The 23,243-nt window shown below is 44.4% G+C and overlaps 1 protein-coding gene across 2 annotated transcripts in view; it reads left to right on the top strand.

Annotated features, from left to right (window-relative positions):
* APBA2 (amyloid beta (A4) precursor protein-binding, family A, member 2) overlaps positions 1 to 23,243 on the top strand; it is a 114,293-nt gene that overhangs the window by 40,868 nt on the left and 50,182 nt on the right. The window contains exons 4-5 of one of the 2 annotated variants that reach the window (XM_006872141.1): positions 18,365 to 18,510; positions 19,523 to 19,558. In XM_006872141.1, coding sequence (XP_006872203.1) covers positions 18,365 to 18,510; positions 19,523 to 19,558 — 182 coding nt within the window. The remainder of the gene's footprint in view (positions 1 to 18,364; positions 18,511 to 19,522; positions 19,559 to 23,243) is intronic. The other variant, XM_006872142.1, reaches the window with a different exon arrangement.

Raw genomic sequence — 23,243 nt, 5'->3', positions numbered from 1 at the left:
GTTGTTTTGATGTTTTCTAAACCTTCTCTTGGTTTTCACTTTTCTTTATCTGATGTGAAGGTGTATTCCTTTTCTTTCAGGCTGCCCTGTAATGTGGAGCCCTGGTGTGGCTCTGCGTGTTAATGCGTCAGATTGCAAAGCCGTTTGAACCACAGGGTTGGCAGTTCTAGCTCAGCAGCTGCTCCTCAGAAACCCTTACAGGGTTGCTATGGGTCAGAATCGACTCGACGGTACTTTACAACAACCCTGTAATATATTAATTCTTTCCTCAGTTTGAAACAATCAATTTTATCTTGAAATCTACTTGATTTTGAAAGTTCTATAACTACACTTTTCCCTATTTTTACTTTGTAGCCATCATCATTATAAATTGATAGCTCTGTTCCCTATTTTTAGTCTTGTCGTCATTGTTTAATTTGGCTACTTCTGTATCTGGATTCAGCTCCGGGTGGTGTTGCTGTGTATGTCAATCTCACGTTGTCCTCTGTCGTTGGTTCTCGGTCCACAGTACTGTGTTTGGCATTTTTGTAAAATTGGCCTGGTTGTTATAAATTCCTTTAATTTCTGTTAATTTGAAATTGTTCTAATTTCGGCATTGTATTTTAGGGACAGTTTTGTTGGGCATGTGAGTTTGGTTGAGAAGTTTTTTATTTCCGCGTCTTTTACATACCTTCTATAGTGACTTCTTGACTTCATGGTTCCTACTGAGAAACTAGAGCTTAACGTTACTGGTTCGCCTTTCTAGGTCACTTTTCATTTTTCCTGAGCAACTCGAAAAATTCTTTCCTTATCTTTGATTTTGGAAAGTTTGATTATGATATGTCTTGGTGATTTGCTTTTGAGAGGTCTCCTGATAAGTTTTCATTACGTTTCTTGAATGATTATCTTAATGTTAGGGAAATTTTCTTCAAATAGCTCTTCAACTAACTTTTCTTTTTTTCCTCCTGTTTTGTCATTCTGATTACCTATAAATTATTCCTCTTCATGTTGTTTCACATGAATCCTAGACTCTCTCACGTTATTTTATTCTTTTTTCTGATTTGTTACCTCGCCTACTAGCAGTGAGTGATTTATCTTCAAGTTGACTAATTTGGGCTTCTGTAGAGTCAAATTTACTCCTTTGCCCTTTCCTTGTATTTTCTATTTCTGAAATATTAATATTACTCTTTTTGGATTCCTGTTTGCAGTATTTATATTATCTTCTATCCTTTAGCTGCTTATCCTGTAGTGTTTTCCTAAAAATTTCCTTGTTTTACTCAACTTTTCTGTAAATTATTTGGTGGTGTCTAAAAATCATTCTCCTGAATTCTTGTTTTTAGATAGTTCCAATGCCTTTTTTCCCTTCAAAAATATTTTCTAACTCTGCCTCTTGGTCACTTGTTTGAACCACTCTGTCTTATTTCTTTGTGTGAACAGATACTGTCTGCTGCTTTTGAGACATTCTGATGTATTTGTATTAAGATGATATTTTCTTATACACTCACCACCTGCCATCCTGGTAGATGCAATTAGGGGGTAACCTTATTCACCATTCTCTGCTGGCTGTTCATGCAGTTCAGTTTAGCATGGAGTTGGCTGGTGCTGGTTGTTGTCCTTGGTCCTGTTTAAAGCTGCTGGTATTGAGTCTTGCTAATGGTTGGGATTGTGCAGGGTATGGTAGTGGCTGGACTGTACTGACGTAGTATAATGTTGTCATCTACTTTCAGGTGAGACAAAAGGAGAAAATGGCCACAAGAGAGAAGTATAACAAATAAACAAGGAAACACCAGGAAAAAGAGGAAATAGTACAAGGGAGAAAAAAAAGCAAGCAACATCTGGGAAAAAGAATACAAAAACCAAAGAGGGGAAAGAGGAAGAGGGAAAAAACAAGAAAAATGGAAAATCAAAGAGAAAAAAGGAATTTTCTTTTGTGTTTTCCCTAAACACAATCAGAGAGAGGACTAAGTAGAAGAGAAAGAGATAAGAGAATCAGAATGAAAAAGAAAGAAAGAGAGAAGGAAGGAAGGAAGGGAAAGAAAGAAAGAAAAGGAAAGAAATGAAGGAGGGAGGGAGGGAGGAAGGAAGGAAGGAGCATCAGAGGTTGGGAAATAGAGGCAGAAAAAAAGGAGACAAAGGGAAAATGGAGATAGCAAGCCCAGAAAGCAAGGGAGAGGAAGAGGAGGACGAAAGAATAAACAAACAAAACGAATGAAAGGGAAAAAAATGGCAGGTGCAGACCTGTTATTGTTAGGTGCCATGGAGTCGGTACTGACTCATGGTGACCATACACACAAGAGAATGAAATACTGCCTGGTCCCGCGCCAACCTCATAATTGTTGCTACACCTGAGCTCATTGCTGTCACCACTGTGCCTGTCCAACTCCTTTGGGGGGCGGGGGGCGGGTCTTTCTCCTTTTTCTCTAACCCTCCACTTTACCAAACATGATATCCTTCTCTGGGAACTGATCCCTCCTGATAGTATGTTTGAAATATGAGAGACAAAGTCTGACCATCCTGGCTTCCAAGAAGCATTCTGGCAGTACTTCTTCCAATATAGATTGGTTTGTTCTTTTGGCAGTCTGTGGTACTTTTCTTATTTTCCTCCAACACCATAACTCAAATGCATCAATTCTATGATCTTCTTTATTCACTGTCCCAACTTTCGCAAGCATATGAGGCTACTGAAAATAGCATGCCTTGGGTCAGGCACACCTTAGTCCTCAAACTGATGTCTGGGCTCTACAGCACTTTAAACTGTTCTTGTGCAGCAGATTTGCCCCATGCCATACAGCATTTGATTTCTTTATGGCTGCTTTCTTAAGTGTTGATGGTTCAGCTGAACAGAATGAAGTTTTTGACAACTTCAGTCTTTTCTCCATTTGTATGTTGTTTATTGGTCCAGTGGTGAGTATTTTTGTTTTCTTTACATTGAAGTGCAACCCAGACCCAAGGCTGTGGTCTTTGATCTTCATCAGTTATTTTAAGTCCTCTTGGCTTTCAGCAAGCAAGATTGTATCATCTGCGTATCACAGGTTGTTAACGAGTCTTCCTCCAATCCTGATGCCACATTTTCCTTCTTATAATCTAGGTTCTCAAGGAGCTCTGGTAGCGTAGTGTTTACTTGTCAGGTTGCTAACCTCAAGGTCAGAAGTTTGAAACTACCAGCAGTTCCACGGGAGAAAGATGAGGCTTTCTGATCCTGTAAAGATTTACAGCCTCGGAAACCCTATACATGGTCCCTATGAGTCAATACCAACTCCACAGCACACTACCATGACCACCACCACCAATCCAGGTTCTCAGATGATTTGTTCAGCATACAGATTGAATAAACATGTTGAAAGTCTACAACCCTGGAGCACACCTTTCCTAATTTTAAACCATACGGTATTTCCTTGTTCTGTTCAAACAACTGCCTCTTGGTCTACGTACCGGTTCTTCATGAGCACAATTATGTTTTCCGCAGTGTTGTCCATAGCTTGTCATGACCTACACAATAGAAAGCCTTTGCATAGTCAATAAAGCAAAGGCAACCATCTTTCGGATATTTTCTGCTTTCATCCAAGATCCATCTGATGTCAGCAATGATATCCCTTGTTCTACATACGCTTCTGAATCTGACTTGAACTTCTGGAAGTTCTCTGCCAATTTATAGTTGCAGCTGTTTTTGTGTTATCTTTAGCAAAATTTTACTTGCATGTGATATGAATGATATTTCCACATTCCATTGGGTCACCTCTTTTTGGAATGGGCACCAATATGGATCTCTTGCACTCAGTTGACCAGGCAGTTGCCTTCCAAATTTGTTGATGTAGATGAATGAGTACCTCCAGTGCCACATCAGTTTGTTGAAAGATTTCAAGTTGTATTACGTCAATTCCTGGTGCCGTGTTCTTTGCCAGTGCCTTCAATGCACCTTGGACTTCTTCAGTATCATTGGCTCTTGATGATACGTTACCTCTTGAAATGGTTGAACATTGATCATTTCTTTTTGATACAGTGACTCTGTGCATTCCTTCCATCTTCTTTTGATGCTTTCTACATCATTCCGTATTATACCATGGAATCCTTCAATATTGCAAGTTGAAGCTTCAATTTTTAATTCAGTTCCTCCAGCTTGAGAAATGCTGAGTGTGTTCTTCCCTTTTGGTTTTCTAGCTCCAAGTCTTTGCACATTTTATTATAATATTTGACTTTGTCTTCTCGAGCTCACCTTTGAAATTTTCTATTCGGCTCTTTTACCTCATTATTTCTTCCATTTGCTTTAGCATCTTTACACTGGAGCGCAAGTTTCAGAGTCTCTTCTGACATCCATTTTGGTGATTTCCTTTTTTCTTTTCTTTTGAATGCCTTTTAGCTTTCTTCCTGAATGTCATTTCTTCTTGAAGTTATGCCACAACTCTTCTGATCTTCGGTGTTTAGCATTTAATTTCTTCAGATGATCTCTAAATTCAGATGGGATGTGTTCAAGGTCATATTTTAGCGCTCATGAACTTGGTTTAATTTTCTTCAGGTTCAGCCTGAACTTGCATATGAGCAATTGATAGTCTGTTCCACAGTCTGCCCTTGACTTTATCTTGGCTGATGATGTAGAACTTTTTCACCACCTCTTTCTACAGATTTAATCAATTTGGTTTCTTTGTATTCCATCTGGTGAGTTCCATATGTATAATTCCCTCTTGTGTTCTTTAAAGAAGGTGTTTGCAATGAAGAAGTGACTGGTCTTGCAAAATTCTAGCATGCAATCTCCTACATTGTTTCTATCACCAAGGCCATACATATTTGTTTATTCATTTACTAGACTCAAGCTTCTTGATTTAGTGGCTATCTGTGGTGCATTTTTATTCCCTGGTAGGGCTAGTTCCTGCCATTCCTCCATCATTCTTTTCCAGAACTTTCTTGGGTATTCTTGGATATTTCATTTTTCATGGAAACTTTCGAGTCATTTTGTCTCATTACAAAGTAAAAATTCCTAGGAGTATTTTTACTTGTTGTTTTTGTTAAGTGCCATTGAGTCATTTCTGAATCATAGTGCCCCTATGTATAAGAGAATGAAACACGGCCCAGTCCCGTGCCCCTGTGCCATCTGCACAGTTGTTGTCATGTTTGAGCTCATTGCTGCTGACACGTCACTCTGTCAATCCATCTCATTGGGGGTCTTCCTGTGTTTCACTGACCTACCACTTTACCATGCATGATGTCCTTCTACAGGGACTGGTCCCACCTGATCACAAGTCCGAACTATGAGAGACGAAGCCTTACCATTCCAGCTTCTAAGAGCATCCTGGCTGTACTTGTACAACCGACTTGTTTGGTCTTCTGGTAGTCCATGGTGCTTTTTATCCAACACCATAATTCAAATGCATGGCTTCTTCTACAATCTTCCTTCCTTCATCTTTGTCCAACTTGGCTGTTTTTACTTGGCAGGCATGAAATTTCTCTATTTAGGAGCAGACATTATCTTTCCAATATAGACTCTAGCCAAATAAGGATTCATCTCTCTATTTTTATTCAAGCAAGCTTTGGTGCATCCATAAAGTTTTATTCATAAATCTATAGGTTACCTCAGTCCCAATTATTTTAAAGCAAATCTCAGACTTACATCATTTTCTTTTTTAATATTTATCTCTGAAAGATAGGAGCTATATTTTTAAAACACCCCAATACAATGATCACAACTAAAATCAAATTAAGAATCATTTTTATTATCGTTAAATATCCAGTGTTCACCTTTCCCAATATGCAGTTTGCTTGGTTGAATGGAGATCCCAGTAAGATCCATGCATTAAGACTGTTTAACATACGAGGGTGAGTAAAAGATTATCCGCAGTCTAGTTATATATCAAAACGCGTGTCTGCGTCTGTGGCTGATGCCAACACTGAGCATGTGTGTGAAATGATTCTGTTGAATAGACCAGTGACAGTGGATTAGGTGGCAAATCAGCCATGGTTCTGTCTATGAAATACTTCATGACAGACCTGGGTTTCGAAAAGTTTGTGTGAGATGGGTATTAAAACAACTCATGTAAGAGCATAAACAGAAGTGCTTGAACATTCGCAACAAAATTTGGACCGATACATGAAGGAAGGTAAAAGTTTCTTTTAAAAAATTGTTACTAAAGAGGCTCAGGGGAACAGGGCTTGTAACCAATTTATCTGGTTTGGACTCCTGCTGAGAATTTCTATTTCCACCTAGATAGCCTGAGTCAGAATTTATACTTTAACACGATGATAAGAATCACCTGGGGAACTTGCTAAAAACAAATGTAGATTCTGATTCAGGATATCTGGATTGGAAAGGACCAGAGGTCCCTGGGACCATCAGTGGAAAAGAGCAGAGGCGGGACCCTACCCAGAGAAGCAGTGACACCAGAGATGGAGGCAGAGACAATGACGTGCAGAGATGGAGCAGCTGGGGACTTTAGATCCAGAGAGGGAGAGGGGCTGTGTGCTGATGATCGGGGTGCAGGCTTGTAGTGCATACCCTTTGGTTGGTTGATGATGCATGGAGGGGATTGTAACCATGGCGATGAAATGATATGCGATAGAATGAATGTAAAACTAATGTTCTCCCGTGTAAGCTATCACATAATTCACAATAAAACATTTAAAAAAAAAAGTGTTACTAATGATGAGACATGGATTCATCACTACAAGCCTGAGAGTAAACAACAGCATATGAAATGCAAATATTTTCAATCGCCGACCAAGGAAATGTTCAAAAGTCAACCATCAGCTGGAAAACTGATGCTTTCAGTGTTCTGGGATTCTCAAGGTCCAGTATTGGAACATTGTCAGGTAAAAGGTTCAACAATCAACAGTACTCACAACAGTGAGATATTCACTGAAGAGCTGAAGCCTAAATTTCAGATTAAACGCAGAGACCTGCTATCCAAGGCCATTGTGATCTTGCATGATAATGCACATCCTCACACCTCTGCCCACACTGTAGACATTCTACATAAATTTCATTTTGAGGTGTTAAAGCATCCTCCCTATATAGTCCTCATTGCTCCACTGGACTCTCACCCGTTTGGTCCCCTGAAAGCAGCCCTTCAAGGACGAGGATTCACTTTTGATGAAGAGGTGAAGACCGTGGTGCGTTTGTGGCCCGCAGCTCAGCCTAAAACATTTTTTAATAAGGGACTATGAAAGCTTGTTGACAGACCAAGTGTATTGAAAAGCAAGGCGATTATGTCAAAAAATGATTTGCCTTTTCTGAAAGTTGATTAATGAATTCTTCAGCCAGAATGTGGATAATTTTTGACTCATCTTTGTATTTCATCATTCTGTAATGTCTCTTTACTTTATAGTTTATCTGTTCATCTCTTCTCTTGCTTTCCTGCCATTTTGTTGTTGTTGTTGTTGTTGTCGATGCTGTTGAGGAAGAAACTCTGTTGTGTGTGTTGTAGAATCTCCCACAGTTTGGATTTTCCTGATTGAATTCTTATGGTGTTGCTTAACATGTTCCTCAGCCCTGTAAAGTCATAGTTAGATGTAGATGCACAATCTAATTCAGTTTCACTTTGAGGGCAAAATAACCATGTGGGTATTGTGTTGTTCCATCAGTTGGTAAGTGGTGTCTGGGCTCTTTGTGACATTGTTAAAAACGTAAAAGTTGCTGTCAAATAATTTCCAATTTATGGCTACCTGCTCCCCCCCCCCTTTTTTTCCCCAGAATAGAACTTTGCTCCAGTTCTACTATCTTAACAGCCATTAATAATCATTATATAAACACGTTAATTGTTGTTGTAGTTAGGTGTGGTTGAGTCGGTTTGGATTCTTAGTGACCCTATGTACAACAGAATGAAACACTGCCTGGTTCTGTGCCAGCCTCACATGATGTTATGTTTGAGCCCATTGTGTACATCCATCTCATTGGGGTTCTTGCTATTTTTTATGGGTCCTCCATTTTACCAAGCATGATGTCATTCTTCCAGGGACTTGTGTCTGAAGTATGACAGACAAAATCTCCCCATCCTGGCTTCTAAGAAGCATTGTGATTGTACTTCCAGCACAGAATTGTTTATTCTACTTGCCAGAAGAACATGGTCCTTTTAAATATTCTCCAACACCATAATTCAAAATGCACCAGTCCTTCTCGGGTCTTCCTTATTCATCGTCCTCCTTTCAAATGCATATGAGCTGATTGACAATACCATTACTTGGATCAGGCGAATCTCAGAGTCTTTGCTCTTTAAAACGTGAAGTAAGTCTTTTGCAGCAGATTTTCTTAATGGAGCGCATCATTTGATTGCCTGACTGCTGCTTCCATGAGTGTTGGTTGTGCATTCAAGCAAAATGAAGTCCTTGATTTCAGTCTTTTCTCTGTTTATCCTGATGTTATCTGTTGGTTCAGTTGTGAAGATCTTTTGTTTTCTTTACATTGAGCTGCCACCCATTCTTTTATCTTCCTCAGTAAGTATTTCAAGTCCTCTTTACTTCCACCAAGCAAGTTTGTACCATTTGCGTATCGCAGGTTGTTGATAAGTCTTCCTCCAGTCCTCATGCCATATTCTTCTTCACATAATCCAGCTTCTCAGATTATTTGCTCAGCATACAGATTGGATAAGTATGGTGACAGAATACAACCCAGATGCTCACCCTTTGTCCTGTCTGCTGTTCGCTCTCTACAGCCAGAGTTTCTTTCTCGGGTGAAGTGACAGTACCCTGTCGGGATTGTCCATAGGAGTCAAGGGCCCCTCACATCTCACCAGCACTTTCTGTGCAGTCTTGATTCATACCAAATGCCATCTCGCTCCTGCACCCAGGCCATCTAAACATCTTTCAGCTCTTCTAAGACCCTTTATTCCCTGCCACTCCTGCTACCATAGTGCCTTTGCACCTTCCTTGCCTCTACCAGGAAAGTTCTTTTCTCCTTTGTTTTCTATCACTTGTTTATTTCTTCTCATCCTTCAGCCACTAGTTCAGAGGGCAGCTATTCACATTCTTGCCAAGGCAGACCCTTGTACATTATTTTCGGTGGCATGCCCTTCCTGGGGACTCTCATGGAGTTGATGGCAGCCTTCCCTCTAGCCCATTGGATGACATGGTTTCAGTCTTTGTATCTCCACAAGGTTCTGAGACTTCAATGAATCAGTGAATTGTGAACTGGGGAAAGCCATTTGCCTTTCTTTGTTAAAATGGGATGATGAGATCTATTTCACAGGGTTGTTGAGACTGGGAGGAGGTGTCCTCTTGTGACACACAGGCTGAATGTGTCAGGGTGTGGATCCTGCAGTTGTGCTTGGAATCTATGCAGTCCCTTGCCAAGACTCCCAGGGAGAAGCAAGCACCAATCTGTGCCCTACAAAACTCCCAGTGGCCACTTGGCTCCAGGTTGGCTCGTTGAGTTACAGGGAGTGCTAATGGCATCTCCATCCGTCAAGAGAGGGTTCTTGCCTTCTGTTGATTAAGAATAGTCAGGTGAACATTCCAGGAACAGAGGACCCGAGGACCATCAAGGGAGACGAGCACGAGCAGAATGTGGGACCCTATCCAGAGAAGCAGCAACACCAGAAATGGAGGCAGAGATGGGGACATGGAGAGAGGGAGCAGCCAAGGACTCTAGACTCATGGAAAGAGAAAGGGTGTGTGTTGGCTGCCAGGAGGCAGGCTTGCAGAACGTGCCCTTTGGTTGTTTAAATGATTATATATTCTTGAGAGTGTTGGTGTTGTACATCCTCCCCACTCCCTAAACATGCACACACACAAAACAAACAAACAAACAAAACACAAGGAATAGAAGCAAATATTGTTAAATGATGATACACGGAGGTGATTGTAATCATTGCAATGAAACAATGGTATAAAACTGATGCTCTCCCATGTAAACTATCACTCAATTCACAATAAAAACTTTTAAAAAAAGAAAGAAAAAGAATAGTCAGGTGAGGTCGAGTTTCCATAAGAGTTGTTGTTGTTAAGTACTGTGGAGTCGGTTCCAACTCAAAACGACCCTGCACAGGGTTTCCGAGGCTGTAGATCTTTACGGGAGCAGAAAGCCTCATCTTTCTCCTGTAGAACAGTTGGTAGTTTCAAACTGCCAACCTTGAGGTTAGCAGCCCGATTCGTAACCACTATGCTACCAGAGCTCCTTTCCATAAGAGTAAAGGCTTATTATAGGAAAGAGGCTTGCAAGTGGAGCTGGGGAGGGCTTAATGCAGCACCTAACCCCCATTTGGATAGATAAAAGATACCAGGTTTATTGACAGGGATGGGCAGGGGTTTCCAGAGATGGCCTGTTTAGAAGGAGCCAGGCTAATTGGGCATCTGTGTAGCATTTCTTCAAGATGGCTTCTACCGCAAAGGCCTCTGGTAGGAACAGACAGAACAAATTCAGACCCTCCTGGGGCTAGCATTCTCTTTAGTCCCAGTGGAAGGTTTGTGCTTTAAAGTTATGCCTAGGGCACTAGGTAAGCCATTCTGACCTGTAAACTACCTTTGCTGAGGTTGTTAAGTGCCATCAAGTTGTTCTGGCCCATAGCGACCATGTATAGGATTTCCAAGGAACGGTTGGTGAGCATGAACCACCAACTTTGTGGTTCAAATCAACTTTGCAGTCCAGCACATTAACCCATAGCACCATACACACAAAGACTTACAAAGAAGTAAATACACATTTTTTTATGAGTGGTCTTCCCTAATGGCAAGTCCCCTAAAACATGGACTTTTTAAGGGTGATCTTTCTTAATGGCCTGTCCCAGAATGTGACTGCTCAGTCATGTCCCCTGGGCTTGTCCTGCACATCTTTATAATTGCTCAAGTAAGGAGGAGAACAGGCTTCCACATTCCTCAGGATTTCGGTCATAAGATGTCAGTCAGTAAATGGCCCATGATCAATCCTGATTTCTGGACCCCACTTCCTCCCTGTCTCAACTGGAAACTTCTGTTCATGACCTGATTCCGGGAGGTTTTTCCTCAGAGGTATTAAGGTGGGGACTTCAAAGTGTGGCTTCTTGGGTCCTTTCATTCTTTCCTTTGCCACGAGCTAGCTGAGAGGTCGGAGGACCTAGGGTTTTTGGAAGTAGGTATTTCAGATGGAAGTCTCTCACCTCTTTCTGCTGGGGACCCATCAGGGAGGAAGCCACGGTGTTATTCTCCTTCTCCAAGCTATGTGACTCATTATACATATGCTTATGTAAGAGTAATGCGTTCCATAAAAATAAAATAAGCAGCAATTGCTCTCTAGGGAGAGAGGATTGCATTTAAAATGGTATCTTTATCCTTCCGTCATTCTGTCTCCCTCTGGTGGTCTCAGCTCAGGGTTAGTTCAAGAGCGAATCAAAGAAAGAACTCTTTATACCAAAATGTAGGGCCAACTGCATTAGTGGTTTAATAATTTGGTTTTGCATTTTGTAATTGGGATTGAGCGTCCTGTGAGTGAATAAGATCCCCCACTGCCCCAGTTGGACCCTCTTCTCCTTGCAAAGTCTGTCAAGTTGACATTGGTGGTACTACTGGGCCTATTGTTTTCTGTTAACAAAAGAATCCATTGATAGAGGAGCAGAGTTTGGTGGGGTTTGTATAGAAGCCTTCAGTTCCTCATGGAACTACCTCTTGGATATTTTGAGTTAGTCACCCTCACCCCTTCCGGGAACAGGCCTGCTGATGCTCTTTCCAGGGGATAGGGTGTTGTTAAGTACCATCGAGTCAATTCTGACCCATAGTGACCCTGTATAGGTTTTCTGAGGAGCAGATGGTGAGCTTGAACCGCCAACCTTGCAGTTCAAACAGCTTTGCAGTTTGACGCATTAGCCCACAGCGCCACACCAGGGGATAGGTAGATAGGGCTTAATAGAGCTTCACAGGAGCATGAGTTAAAATGGGATCATAAACCTCAAGAAGGTCTAGTGAGCTTGCCAAGGTCGTGTGGCCATAGGAGAAATAATGAGGAAGAAGTAAAAAGACAGCAGCTTCGGGAGACGGCAGTCAAATTCAGAAAGGAAGACTTAGGCCCCCATACCTAACTGTGTCATCTGTCACCACCCACCTTACAGGTGGTGGAGGGAGGACATTTGTCAGCATCAGCCCTGGGCACCACCAAAGGTGTGAGACCCTGTTCTCAAGGATCACTGGGACAAGCAGCGTTATCCAGCAGAGCAAAATGATGCACCATCTCTCAGTTACGTTCCCCCTTTGACTTGTTTGATGCCTCTGAACCACAGTCACTGCAAGAACAAACTTATCTACAGACAATGAAAGCAAAAGTGTTGGCCATCAGGTGCCCCAGAGGCCAAGGTGGAGGACCTTCTAGAGTGGCCCTGGCTTCCCCGACCTGTTGACAGGCCTGGGCTGGCCCACAATGCAGGGTCCCTCCCCTGATGCTGCCCCCATGTTCTGTAGTCTCAACCTTAGCCTCCATTCCTGCATTACTCTCCCAGGGGCACACAGCGTTAGAACATGCATCATCTTCAGAGACAAACACATAGGCACCCAAGGTGGAATTTAGCAGCATGATTGCAGCTTGAAATCCTCAGGAAGTCAGCTCAGCCATTCTTTCTCTTTGTCTCAGGGTAGGTTGTCCAGAACAGTGTTCTCTAGAAGCTCATGTGCCAGCCCTTGTGTGAGGGGACGGCAGTGGCCTGTGGCCTTTCAGAGGGTTTGACTCCAAGGTGTTCCTTGTTGTTTCATTTCTAAGATGATGTCAGAGGGTGCAGGTCTTGTTGGCTGGAAACTAGTTGCCCCCCACACTGGCCATATGTCAGTGAAATCTGAGTGTGTGTATGTGTGTGTGTAAAACAAAGACTGCTGGGCTCCACCCCATTGTCTTTGACTCTGTAAGTTCCCAGGGTAAGGCCTTGGAGTCTGCATCCTTGGGTCCTTCGCATGTGACTCTGGGTGTAGCCGGGGAACCCGAGACTCCCTGTTCCCTCTCATATGACTTTAGCTTCAGGAGTTGTAAATGCTCCACCCCTCCCAGCGACTACATCTGTGGAAAGAGAGGATAGAAAAATTCCATCTCATCAGCCAAAACAGTATCATGGCAGACTGTGGAACAAACCATCAATTGCTCTTATGTGAGTTCAGGCTAAAGCAGAAGACCATTAAGACAAGTCAGCGAGAGTCAAAATATGACCTTGAACATATCCCACCTGAATTTAGAGATCACCTCAAGAACAGATTGATGTATGAGATATTAACTATCAAAGACCGGAAGAGTTGTGGGATGACATGAAGAACATCATACAGGAAGAAAACAAATGATTATTATTAAGAAGCGGAGAAGAAAGAAAAGACCCCAAACTGGATGTCAGAAGAGGCTGTGAAACTTGCTCTCCAGCACAGAGATGCGAAAGCAAATGGAAGAAATGAAGATGTAAAACAGTAAACAGACACAATCGTAAAGGTCAAAGTTTTGTAACAAAAAGGGGGTAATAGTTAATCTTACAGTCCAGGAACAGAGGACCCTAGGACTATCAATAGTTAATCTTACAGTCCAGGAACAGAGGACCCTAGGACAGAGCATAAGCGGAATGTGAGACCCTATCCAGAAAAGCAGCGACACCAGAGATGGAGGCAGAGATGATGACATGGAGAGAGGGAGCAGCTGAGGACTCTAGATTCATGGAAAGAGAAAGGCTGTGTGCTGGTGGCCAGGAGGCAGACTTGCAGAATGTGCCCTTTGGTTGTTTAAATGATTATATATTCCTGAGTGTTTTGGTGTACATCCCCCACCGCCAAAAACAAATCCTGTTGAATGATGATGCACGGAGGGGATTGTAAATGTTGTAATGAAAAGAAATGCGATAGGATGTGTAAAATCGATGTTCCTCCCATGTAACAAGCACTCAATTCACAGTAAGAACTTAAAAAAAGAAAAAATGTGAACAGAACATTTCAAAGGTCAGCTTGAGAAGACAAAGCCAAATATCCTAATGAAATGTGCAAAGATGTGGAGTAAGGAAACCAAAAGGGAAGAACACATCTGTTGCTCCTCATAGCAATCTTTGCCACCCTCAGAGCTGACTGGCCACCAAGTCACTGCTGTCTCAGGCTGGGGCCTGCCCCATCTGCAGCAGTTCCTGGTGTGTGGCTGTCAGGAAGGACCTAGGCTGTGGGGGCCTGCTTCCTAACTGCCTTCCAATGACGCAGTCACACCAGAGCCTCACGTTGAGGGAAGTCTGGTCTTGCATTATTGGGAGAAGTCAGAAGTCTCATCTTCTCATCTCCCCACCAGAATCCCTGGGTTCTTCAATAGCCCCTAAGGGGTCTTTTAGCATCATTGTACCCATAATATTAGCATGCTCTACCTAGTTATACCTGCAAGGATCAGAGTGCTGGTTCCGTGTGGTCACTGCAGAAGAGGGGACCCAACTTTCCCAAATTGAGCCCCTGGACATTGTCTCTGAAGGAGAACTGCCCTCCACTGCAGGATACAGTCTCTGGAAGCCTTCCCCTTCCACTCACCCCTCCCCTTTGTGGCTAGAGACGTGATTTCCTCTAGACCCAGCTGACAGGGATGGGGCTGGATGAGGGCTCTGGGCTGTCGGAGAGGGCCCAGGAGACTCGGAGGCTGCAGTGGCTTCTAGGTACTGGTGGATGTAGTGGTTCAACTTGATGATTCCTGGGAGGGCTTCCAAAGGCATTATCCAAGTAGCTCCATGGGGGCAAGCAAGCATCCAAGGAGAGGACACAGAATCCTTGTTTTTTAAAAATGTTTTATTTTGTATTTTATGATAGTTTACATGGGAGAACATTAGTTTTATGTTCATTCTATCGTATATCGGCATATTCCTTTTAAAAATAATAAAAATACAAAGGAATGAAAATATAGGGTTTATTTTGAGCAATTATTCTGTATACGTACAGGGAGATTTTGTTGATAAAACAAGTGGCTAATTTCAGATACCAGCCGGGTCACCCTTGGTTTGTAGGTTTAAATGGTGCTTCCAGACTACGAGTGATGAGGAAGGAAAACCCGACAATCTCCTTCTGGAAATCAGCTGAAGAAAACTCAGTGGATAAGAATTTTGTCTGATTGAATGCTGGAAGGTGAGCCCCCTAGGTTAGGAGACACTCAGAATACAGAATGGCAGCACCGGCGGACTCGGGCATTGGAATGACTGTGAAGAGGATGTGGGGTGTTTTGTTGTGGCTGTTCAACTATACAGCAACAACTACGTGCCGCTGTGTCCATGGGCAAAGTCTGGCACGGTATCTGTTCCGAAGGCATTTATAATGGGAAAGAACGGACCAATCACAGCTACGAACGAAAAGGTCCAAGTGTTATAAATGAAAGGTACACGGTGCTAGAAGGGAACATAATGGAAAACCAGGCAGAGCTCCCTGAGAAAATGACCACTGAGTGGCAAGTGAAGGAAGGGACGAGAACAGAGAAAGTATTTCAGGTGTGGCCCAGCAGGTGCAGGAGGAAGTACGGCACTTATTGTTGTTAAATGTCATCAATTCGGTTCAGACTCATAGCGAAGCCTTTCAGTTTCACAGGAGCAGAAGGCCTCGTCTTTCTCCTATGGAGTGGCTGGTGGGCTCAAACCGCAAACCTTGTGGCTCGCAGTCCAGTGCTTATTGTATGGAGTCACCGAGCTCCAAAAAAACACGCCACTGTAGGAAGTGTAGGGCAGCTGGCATGGCTGGTGAAACATCGCTTGGCAACTAGGCAGGCCCTGCTGACCAGCTCAAGGACACAGCTTCCGTGGAGACCAGTGGAAGGCCCCAAGCAGTTTGGACAGAAGTGGAAACTGTGGTCGGATTCACGATTCAACGGGACCATCTCAGCACAGCATGAACATCTTCTGGGGGTCGTGGATTCACATGGACTGGCCAAGGAAGTGGCTGATGGTGGTAAGAACTGGAGAAAGTGGACACACTGAAGATATGTCAGATGGGCAAACTGATGGGACTTGGGGGTGGGTTAGACCTGGGGGGTGAAGGAGGACGGGTAACATTTCTGTCTACATAGCTGGGAGTGTGGTGGTGGCAGCATTCTGAGAAGGGGAAATATGGTGGAGGTGGTATGGAGATGGGAGGATCCTCTGGGCATTTTGAGATGGAGGTGCCTTTGCGTTTGGGGTTCAGAGAATGACGATGTTATTCACACATAAGAAGTGTTGGCCTGGCAGGAAGGAAGGCCAGAAGGAAAGGTGGTCCAATGGCTGGGTCAGGGTTTACGGAGGAGATCAAGCTTAGGGAGCTGAGATGGGGCAACTAGACAGGGAGGAGGAGGCAAAAAATGGACATGGTCATCATGTTGGATTCAGTGAGGAAAGAGGCAGTGGTAAAATTACAATGGAAAAATAAAAGTCTCCTGGACTTAGTGGCACAGAATTCTTAGGTGCATTGAGTCAGTATCGACTTATAGTGACCCTACACCCAACCGAGCAAAAAAGTGCCCAGTCCTGGGCCAATCTCACAATTGTTGCTATGTGTGAGTCCTTTGCTGCTGCCACTGTGCCAGTCCATCTCCTTGGGGGGTCTTGCTCTTTTTCTCCGACCCTCCACTCTACCAAACATGATGTCTTTCTCCAGAGACTGGTCTCTCCTGATAATATGTCTGAAGTATGACAGACCAAGTTTGACCATCCTGGCTTCCAAGGAACACTCTGGCAGTACTTCTTCCAACACAGATTTGTTTGTTCTTTTGGAAGTCCATGGTACTTTTAATATTTTCTTCAAGTACAATAATTCAAATGCATCAATTTGTCTAGGGTCTTCCTTATTCACTGTCCAACTTTTGCAAGCATAGGAGGTTACGGAAAATTCTATGGCTTGGGGCAGGTTCACCTTAGTCCTCAAACTGACATCTTTGTTCTTCAACACTTTAAAGAGGTCTTGTGCAGCAGATTTGTCGAATGCATTACATCATTTGATTTCTTGACTGCTGCTTCCAAGAGTTGATGGTTGATCCAAGAAAAATGAAGTCTTTTACAACTTCAATCTTTTCTCCTTTTATCTTGATGTTGTTTACTGGTCCAGTGGTGAGGAATTTTGTATTCTTTACAGTGAGATACAACCCATGCTGTGCTCTTTGATCCTCATCAGTAAGTATTTTAAGTCCTCTTCACTTTCAGCAAGCAAGGTTGTATCATCTGCATATCGTAAGTTGTTAATGAGTCTTCCTCCAATCCTGAATTCCTGGGTAGCATCATTAAATGGTGTGGATGGAGTCATGGGATCAAGCCTGTCTGGGGTGTGCTGATGAAGGGTGAGTTCACACACAGCAGTGCTTTCCAGAGGCTTGGCTGTGATCAGCAGAGAAAGTACATCCCTAAAGTCTGGTGATTGGAGCACAGTCATGCTCACACACACTTGACACATTATCTGTGACCTGTTTTATGCTGCATGGCAGAGATGAAGAGCTACCATAGAGACCCCCGGGCCATAGCACCTCAAAGAGCTACCATCTGGCCATTTACAGAAAAAGTTTGCTGATATCTGCCTCATTAGAAATGTACTGTCTAGTGCAGCAGGCATTAATCACATGTGAGTCCTTATGTTTAAATTGTTGTTGTTAAGTGCCATAGAGTCAGTTCTAAGTCATTGTGATCCTGTGTAGGCTTCCCAAGGAGTGCCTGGGTGAGCTTGAACCACCAACCTTGCAGTTCAAAACAATCTTGCAATCTAGTGCATTGACCCACAGTGTCACACCAAATTAATAACCATGAAATAGGGGTCCTGGTGTGGTCTGTGGGATAAAGCACTGGACAGCAAGGTCGGTTTAAACCACACGTTCAGTGGTTCAAACTCAGCAGCCACTCCTTGGAAACCCTGTACAGGGTCTCTGTGAGTCTGAATCCACTCGACGGCACTTAAAGCAACAACAAGCTAGAACAGGAAACTCAGTGGTTCAGTCACACTGGCCACATTACAAGTGCTCAGAACCCACACATGGCCACTGGCAGCTGCAGTGGACAGCAAATCTTCCCTAATCGCAGAAAGTGAGGTTGCATGGTGCTGGCCTGGAGGCAACAGGCTGGAAGCCGAACCCCATTTTACAACCGGAACCTGGGGTGTTGGGGGACATCCTGAGAGGTTACAGAAAGGCTGGAGCCCACAGGAGAGAGGCGGAGCAAGCCTGGGAAGGGGCTGAGGCCAAAGGACAGTCTTGAACCACGAGTTCCACAGGGTTTTGTGGCAGGCCGGGGATGTGCTGTCATGTGTGGTGGGCAATGGAACCTTCTGGTGTTATGGCATGTGGCTCTCCCCTGGGATGCTGAGTAGTACAGTGACTGCTGCCTGGGCTCCCATCAGGCCGAGTTTTCTGGGTTGGGGCCAACTTTGTGCAGTGACCTGCCCTCGCTCAGTGAACTCAGAAGGTGGTGCTCTTACCTGCCTCTCAGTCCCATCTGTACTGCTGTGTTCAGCGCTGTGGACATCACTACGTAAGCCCTGTGTTGGGGGACGTACTGACTCCATGCCCTGTCAGTTCCAGGGCCCTGTGAACCTGAGGACCTCATTGATGGCATCATCTTTGCTGCCAACTACCTGGGGTCCACCCAGCTGCTGTCAGAGCGGAACCCATCCAAGAACATCCGGATGATGCAGGCACAGGAAGCCGTCAGCCGTGTCAAGGTACAGTCCGAAAAGCAGCGTCCGCTCACCTCAGCCTATCCATGTGGATTCTGATTTATTGGGCAACACTCAGGGCAAGCGGTGTCAGGGGCGTGGTCCTGTGTGTCAGCTATGCAGACTTTCCCTGACCCCACAGATCTGGGTGAGAACAGGGCACTCTCAGGGAAGAGAGAGTGTTCAGGCTGGGCCTTCCTTCCCCAGCGCTCCTGACCCTCAGGAAACATGATTTTTATAGCACTCAAATGATAGCACATGTTTATGTAGAGCCTCAAGTCCCAGTTTGACAGTTAACATCACTGCAAGGGCTGGCAGAGGAGAAGACACCCTGTCTGTGTTATTTAAATGCATGCGCTCAGGGTGCTCAGTGAATGTTCTAAGCATATGTTGCATGATCGTGTGTTGGGCTGTACAGAGCTGGCCGAGGCCAGGATGGGGGGCGTAGTGACGCAACAACAACCTCAGTCCCATGGACAGCGTGGTGTTTGTAGACTCTCCCTGTAAGTGGGGGTGAGGAGGCATGGTTCTCCTTCCATCCCACATACCAGCCTCAGGCAAAGGAGGCCAAAGGACGCCAGACATCCACCCTCTGTGGCGGGCAGGAGAGAGTATGTAGTCCAGCCTGCACAGTGGCATGGAGGAGAGTCCCGCCAGCTGTCAGTGCCCAGAGCAGAGTGACCTGGACTTCGCGTCCTCCCCTCAGAAGTCCATTTCTCCTCCCCAGAGTGTGCATGCTCTCTGCTAGCAGATTATGATCCCCCACCCCCATCCTCTGTCACACCCTTCGTAGAGCAAGATGGCTCTTGAGAAACAAGAGTATGAGGGTGGAAGGTGGGGTTCCTGAACAGCCTGCGTCCATGATGAAAGTGTGGCTTGTCTGCCTGTGCCCACAGAGGTCTTCCGTTCAGGTCTTGTATCCTGAGTATTGGGGTGCTAACCATGGGACCAAGTAACACTGCCTCTGCTCCTTTCCGGTGTGTCCATCTGTCTTTCCTTTCTTTTACCTGCTGCGCAGAGGATGCAGAAGGCTGCTAAAATCAAGAAGAAAGCGGTGTGTATGACTGTTGGCCTGGAAAATGCTGTTGCTTCTGTTGCTGCGTCTTGTCCTGTGCTAGGGGGTTGGCCATGAGAAATACCAAATCATGCTGCAAAATGGCTTTCCTTTTGTCTTTTAAATGGAACCTAGAGATTTTATTTGCATCACTCACTTACAGAAAAACATACTAATTGCTCAGTTTTCTTTTTTTGTTGTTTAAACAGAGTCAGTTCCAACCCATATCGACCTTGTATAGGGTTTCCAAGGAGCAGCTGGTGAGCTAGAACCACCGACCCTGTGGTTCTAATGACTTTGCAGTCCGGCGCATTAGCCCACAGCGCCACACCAGGTTGACATGGCTAACGTAATGATGTTACTGTTTTATGTCGACATCTTTAAATGTGCTGGTGGCTTTCGTGTGACAGTCTGGCTTATCTATTGCTGCGGCCTCCTGTACAGTGCGTTAGGTTGTCCTGCCATTTAAAAACTCATGAAGTGTAATTTGCTAGATCAGGATGATGAGGAGCTGGGGGTTGTCCATGGACACACATGAGGTAACCATCTAGTCTTGAGTTTGTAAGCCTAGTCATGTAGTAAGTGCGACTCTCCTTATTGTTGTTAAGTGCCATCAAGTTGGTTCTGACTCACAGCGACCCTGTACATGGTTTCCGAGGCTGTAAATCTTTACAGAAGCAGAAAGCCTCATCTTTCTCCCACGGAACAGCTGGTGTCAAACTGCTGACCTTGAGGTTGGCAGCCCAACTTGTATCCACTACGGTACCAGAGCTCCTTAACTATCCTTGTGTTGTTGTTGTTGTGAAGTACTACAGGATAAATCAAAGTACTCAGGGTTAGGAGGCCCAGTACAGATATGTGGGGCTCTAAAGGAGCTCTGGTAGCGTAGTGGTTACGAATCGGGCTGTGAACCTCAGGGTCAGCAGTTCGAAACTACCAGCTGTTCCTCGGAAGAAAGATGAGGCTTTCTGCTCCCGTAAAGATTTACAGCCTCTGAAACCCGGTACAGGGTCGCTATGAGTTGGAACCGACTCCATGGCACATAACAACAACAATACTGCCTTATCAGCCCGCCATTTCTCTCTGTTTAAACAGCAAAAGATCCAGTCCTTCCCAACCTTCCCTGACATCAGACTCAGGACTTGGGATGCGTCTCTCTTCAGTGACATGTCTCCCCTGCTGTGGCATCTCCTCTGACCCCATGGTGTCTGCAGCATCTCCTTTCATCTCCCTTAGGCCATGGGAGTTGGGGAACTGTGTGTGTCTCCCTCACCTAAGCACAGTTGCCGCTGAGTGCTTCTGAATGAAGCAGAATGAGTCTGGCTTTGCAGACCTGTTTGTGGAGTGAGCTGCTCGCCAGGAAGAGGGGTCCATGCCCACAGCCCCCACACCTCACACCAGGGCCGATCCTGTGCCATCACTGTTCTGAGAGTCAGTGGCAGACAGAACCAGCACAGAAAAGATTCCACGGCTGGTCAGGTGATCAGTCGACCACATTAGACTTGAGGGTTACGCTGCTTTCTTAGGGAGTGATATGCTTGGGCCACTGCCTGGACCCACTTTGTGGTTTGCATGCACCTGGAATGACAAATGGGTGGCCCCAGAGATGAGTGTAGCCGTGAAGTGGTGTCCACACTAGAGTCCCTGACCCACAGGCTTGCTAGGGATGTGGGACTCTAGGGTCCAAGCCCCTGTGCTCAGATGTGCAGAGGGTCACATGACCCTGTGCCATCTGTCTGTGAGAGGCACAATGCTGCCTTCCTGGTCACTGTCATGGATCAGGTCTCATCCCCTGTGTGCACTTACAACCTGACCTTCATCAGCTTGCAGCCAGCCCCTCTTCTGGGGTCAGTTCATTGCAGCGCGTGCATTTCCTCTAAAATTGCCACTACGATCAGAGCTCACCTGCAACTCTTACAGATCGCTTCTGGCTCAACATACTTTAAAACCGACGTGCTGTCAAATGGATTCCAACACATGACAACCCCATGTGTATTGCTAACCTGCTTTAGTAAGCAAACTTTGAATATGACTTTTTAAAGCACATTTAAGGAACAAAAAATTTAATTTTTTTAATATAGAAAAAGTAGTTTTTCCAGAGTTCTGCAGACTACTTCTCAGTTGCAGTTTCTGGGTTCTGTTATGTTTCTAATTAGTCAGGAGTGGTGAGCTGCAATTCTCAAAGACCTTTCCAAAGTAAACTCTTTCTTAGAATGCAAGGGGTCATGCTGTCTCCGAAATCATAAGGAACTGTCAGCAGGGAGACTTTTGATTTTAGATCATTCTAGTGAGACTCCTCTAGCACACATCTGTCAGTTTGTCATTCTGTGGTGGCTTGTGTGTGGCTGTGATGCTAGAAGCTATGCCACCGGTATTTTAAATACCAGCAGGGTCACCCACAGTGAATAGGTTTCAGCTGAGCTTGCAGAGGAACACAGACTAGGAAGGAGAGTCCGACTGCTTCTGAATATTTGTTCACAGAAAACCTTATGAATGGCTGAACACTTTCAGCGCCAGAATATTGTATATTTAAACATGATGAAGAGCACCAGAATATTGTCAGGTATAGTGTTGGAAGATGAGCCTGTCAGCTTGAAAGGAACTTAAAGTAAGTGTGGGAAGAGCTGCCTCCGCAAAGGAGAGTTGATTGAGATAATGCGAATGGAGTAAAGCCTTCAGGACCTTCAGTTAATGATGGGACACAACTAACAGTGACAAGAAACAGCTGTAAACATCCACTAATAAATGGAACATGGGATGTACAAAGTGTGAATGTAGGAAAATTGGAAACTGTCAAAACTGAAATGGAACACATAAACATCGATGTCCTAGGCATTAGTGACCTGAAGCGGACTGGTATTGGTGATTTAAAATCTGACAGTCACGTGGTTTACTATGCAGGGAATGACAAATTGAAGAGAAAGGGCACCACATTCGTCATCAAAAGAACATTTCAAGATCTGTCTTGTAGTGCAACACTGTGATAGGATACTATCCATACACCTGCAAAAGGGAAACCAGTTAATATCACTGTTATTCAAATTTACACACCGACCACTAAAGCCAGTGATGAAATTGAAGAATTCTACTAACTTCTTCATTCTGAAATTGATTCAACATGCAATCAAGATGTATTGAAAATCATTGGTGATTGGAATGCAAAGGTTGGAAACAGAGAGGAAGGATTAGTAGTTGGAAAATACGGACTTGGTGATGAAACGAGCCTGGAGATTGCATGATAGAATTTTTCAAGACCAATGGCCTCGTCATTGCAAATGCCTGTTTTAAACAATTTAGAAGATGACTATACACCTGGAACTCACCAGATGGAATACTCAGAAATCAAATTGACTGCATCTGTGGGAAGAGATGGTGGGAAAGCTCTAAGTTGTTGTAGTTAGGTGCCACCGAGTAGGTACCGACTCATAGTGACCCTACGCACAACCAAATGAAACACAGCCCAGTCCTGGGCCAACCTCATGATCATTGCTGTGTTTGATCCCACTGATGCTGCCACTTGGCCAATCCATCTTGCTGCGGGTCTACTTCTTTTTCTCTGACCCTCCACCTTACCAAACATGATATTCTTCTCCAGCGACTGGTCCCTCCTGACAATATGTCCAGAGTATGAGAGACAAAGTTTGGCCTTCTTGGCCTCCAAGGAGCACTCTGGCTGCACTTCTTC

This window comes from Chrysochloris asiatica, unplaced genomic scaffold, assembly GCF_000296735.1.
Source record: "Chrysochloris asiatica unplaced genomic scaffold, ChrAsi1.0 scaffold00184, whole genome shotgun sequence".
Lineage (NCBI taxonomy): Eukaryota > Metazoa > Chordata > Mammalia > Afrosoricida > Chrysochloridae > Chrysochloris > Chrysochloris asiatica.
Note: the sequence above shows the minus strand (reverse complement) of the source record. Positions and strands in the feature narration are given on the sequence as shown.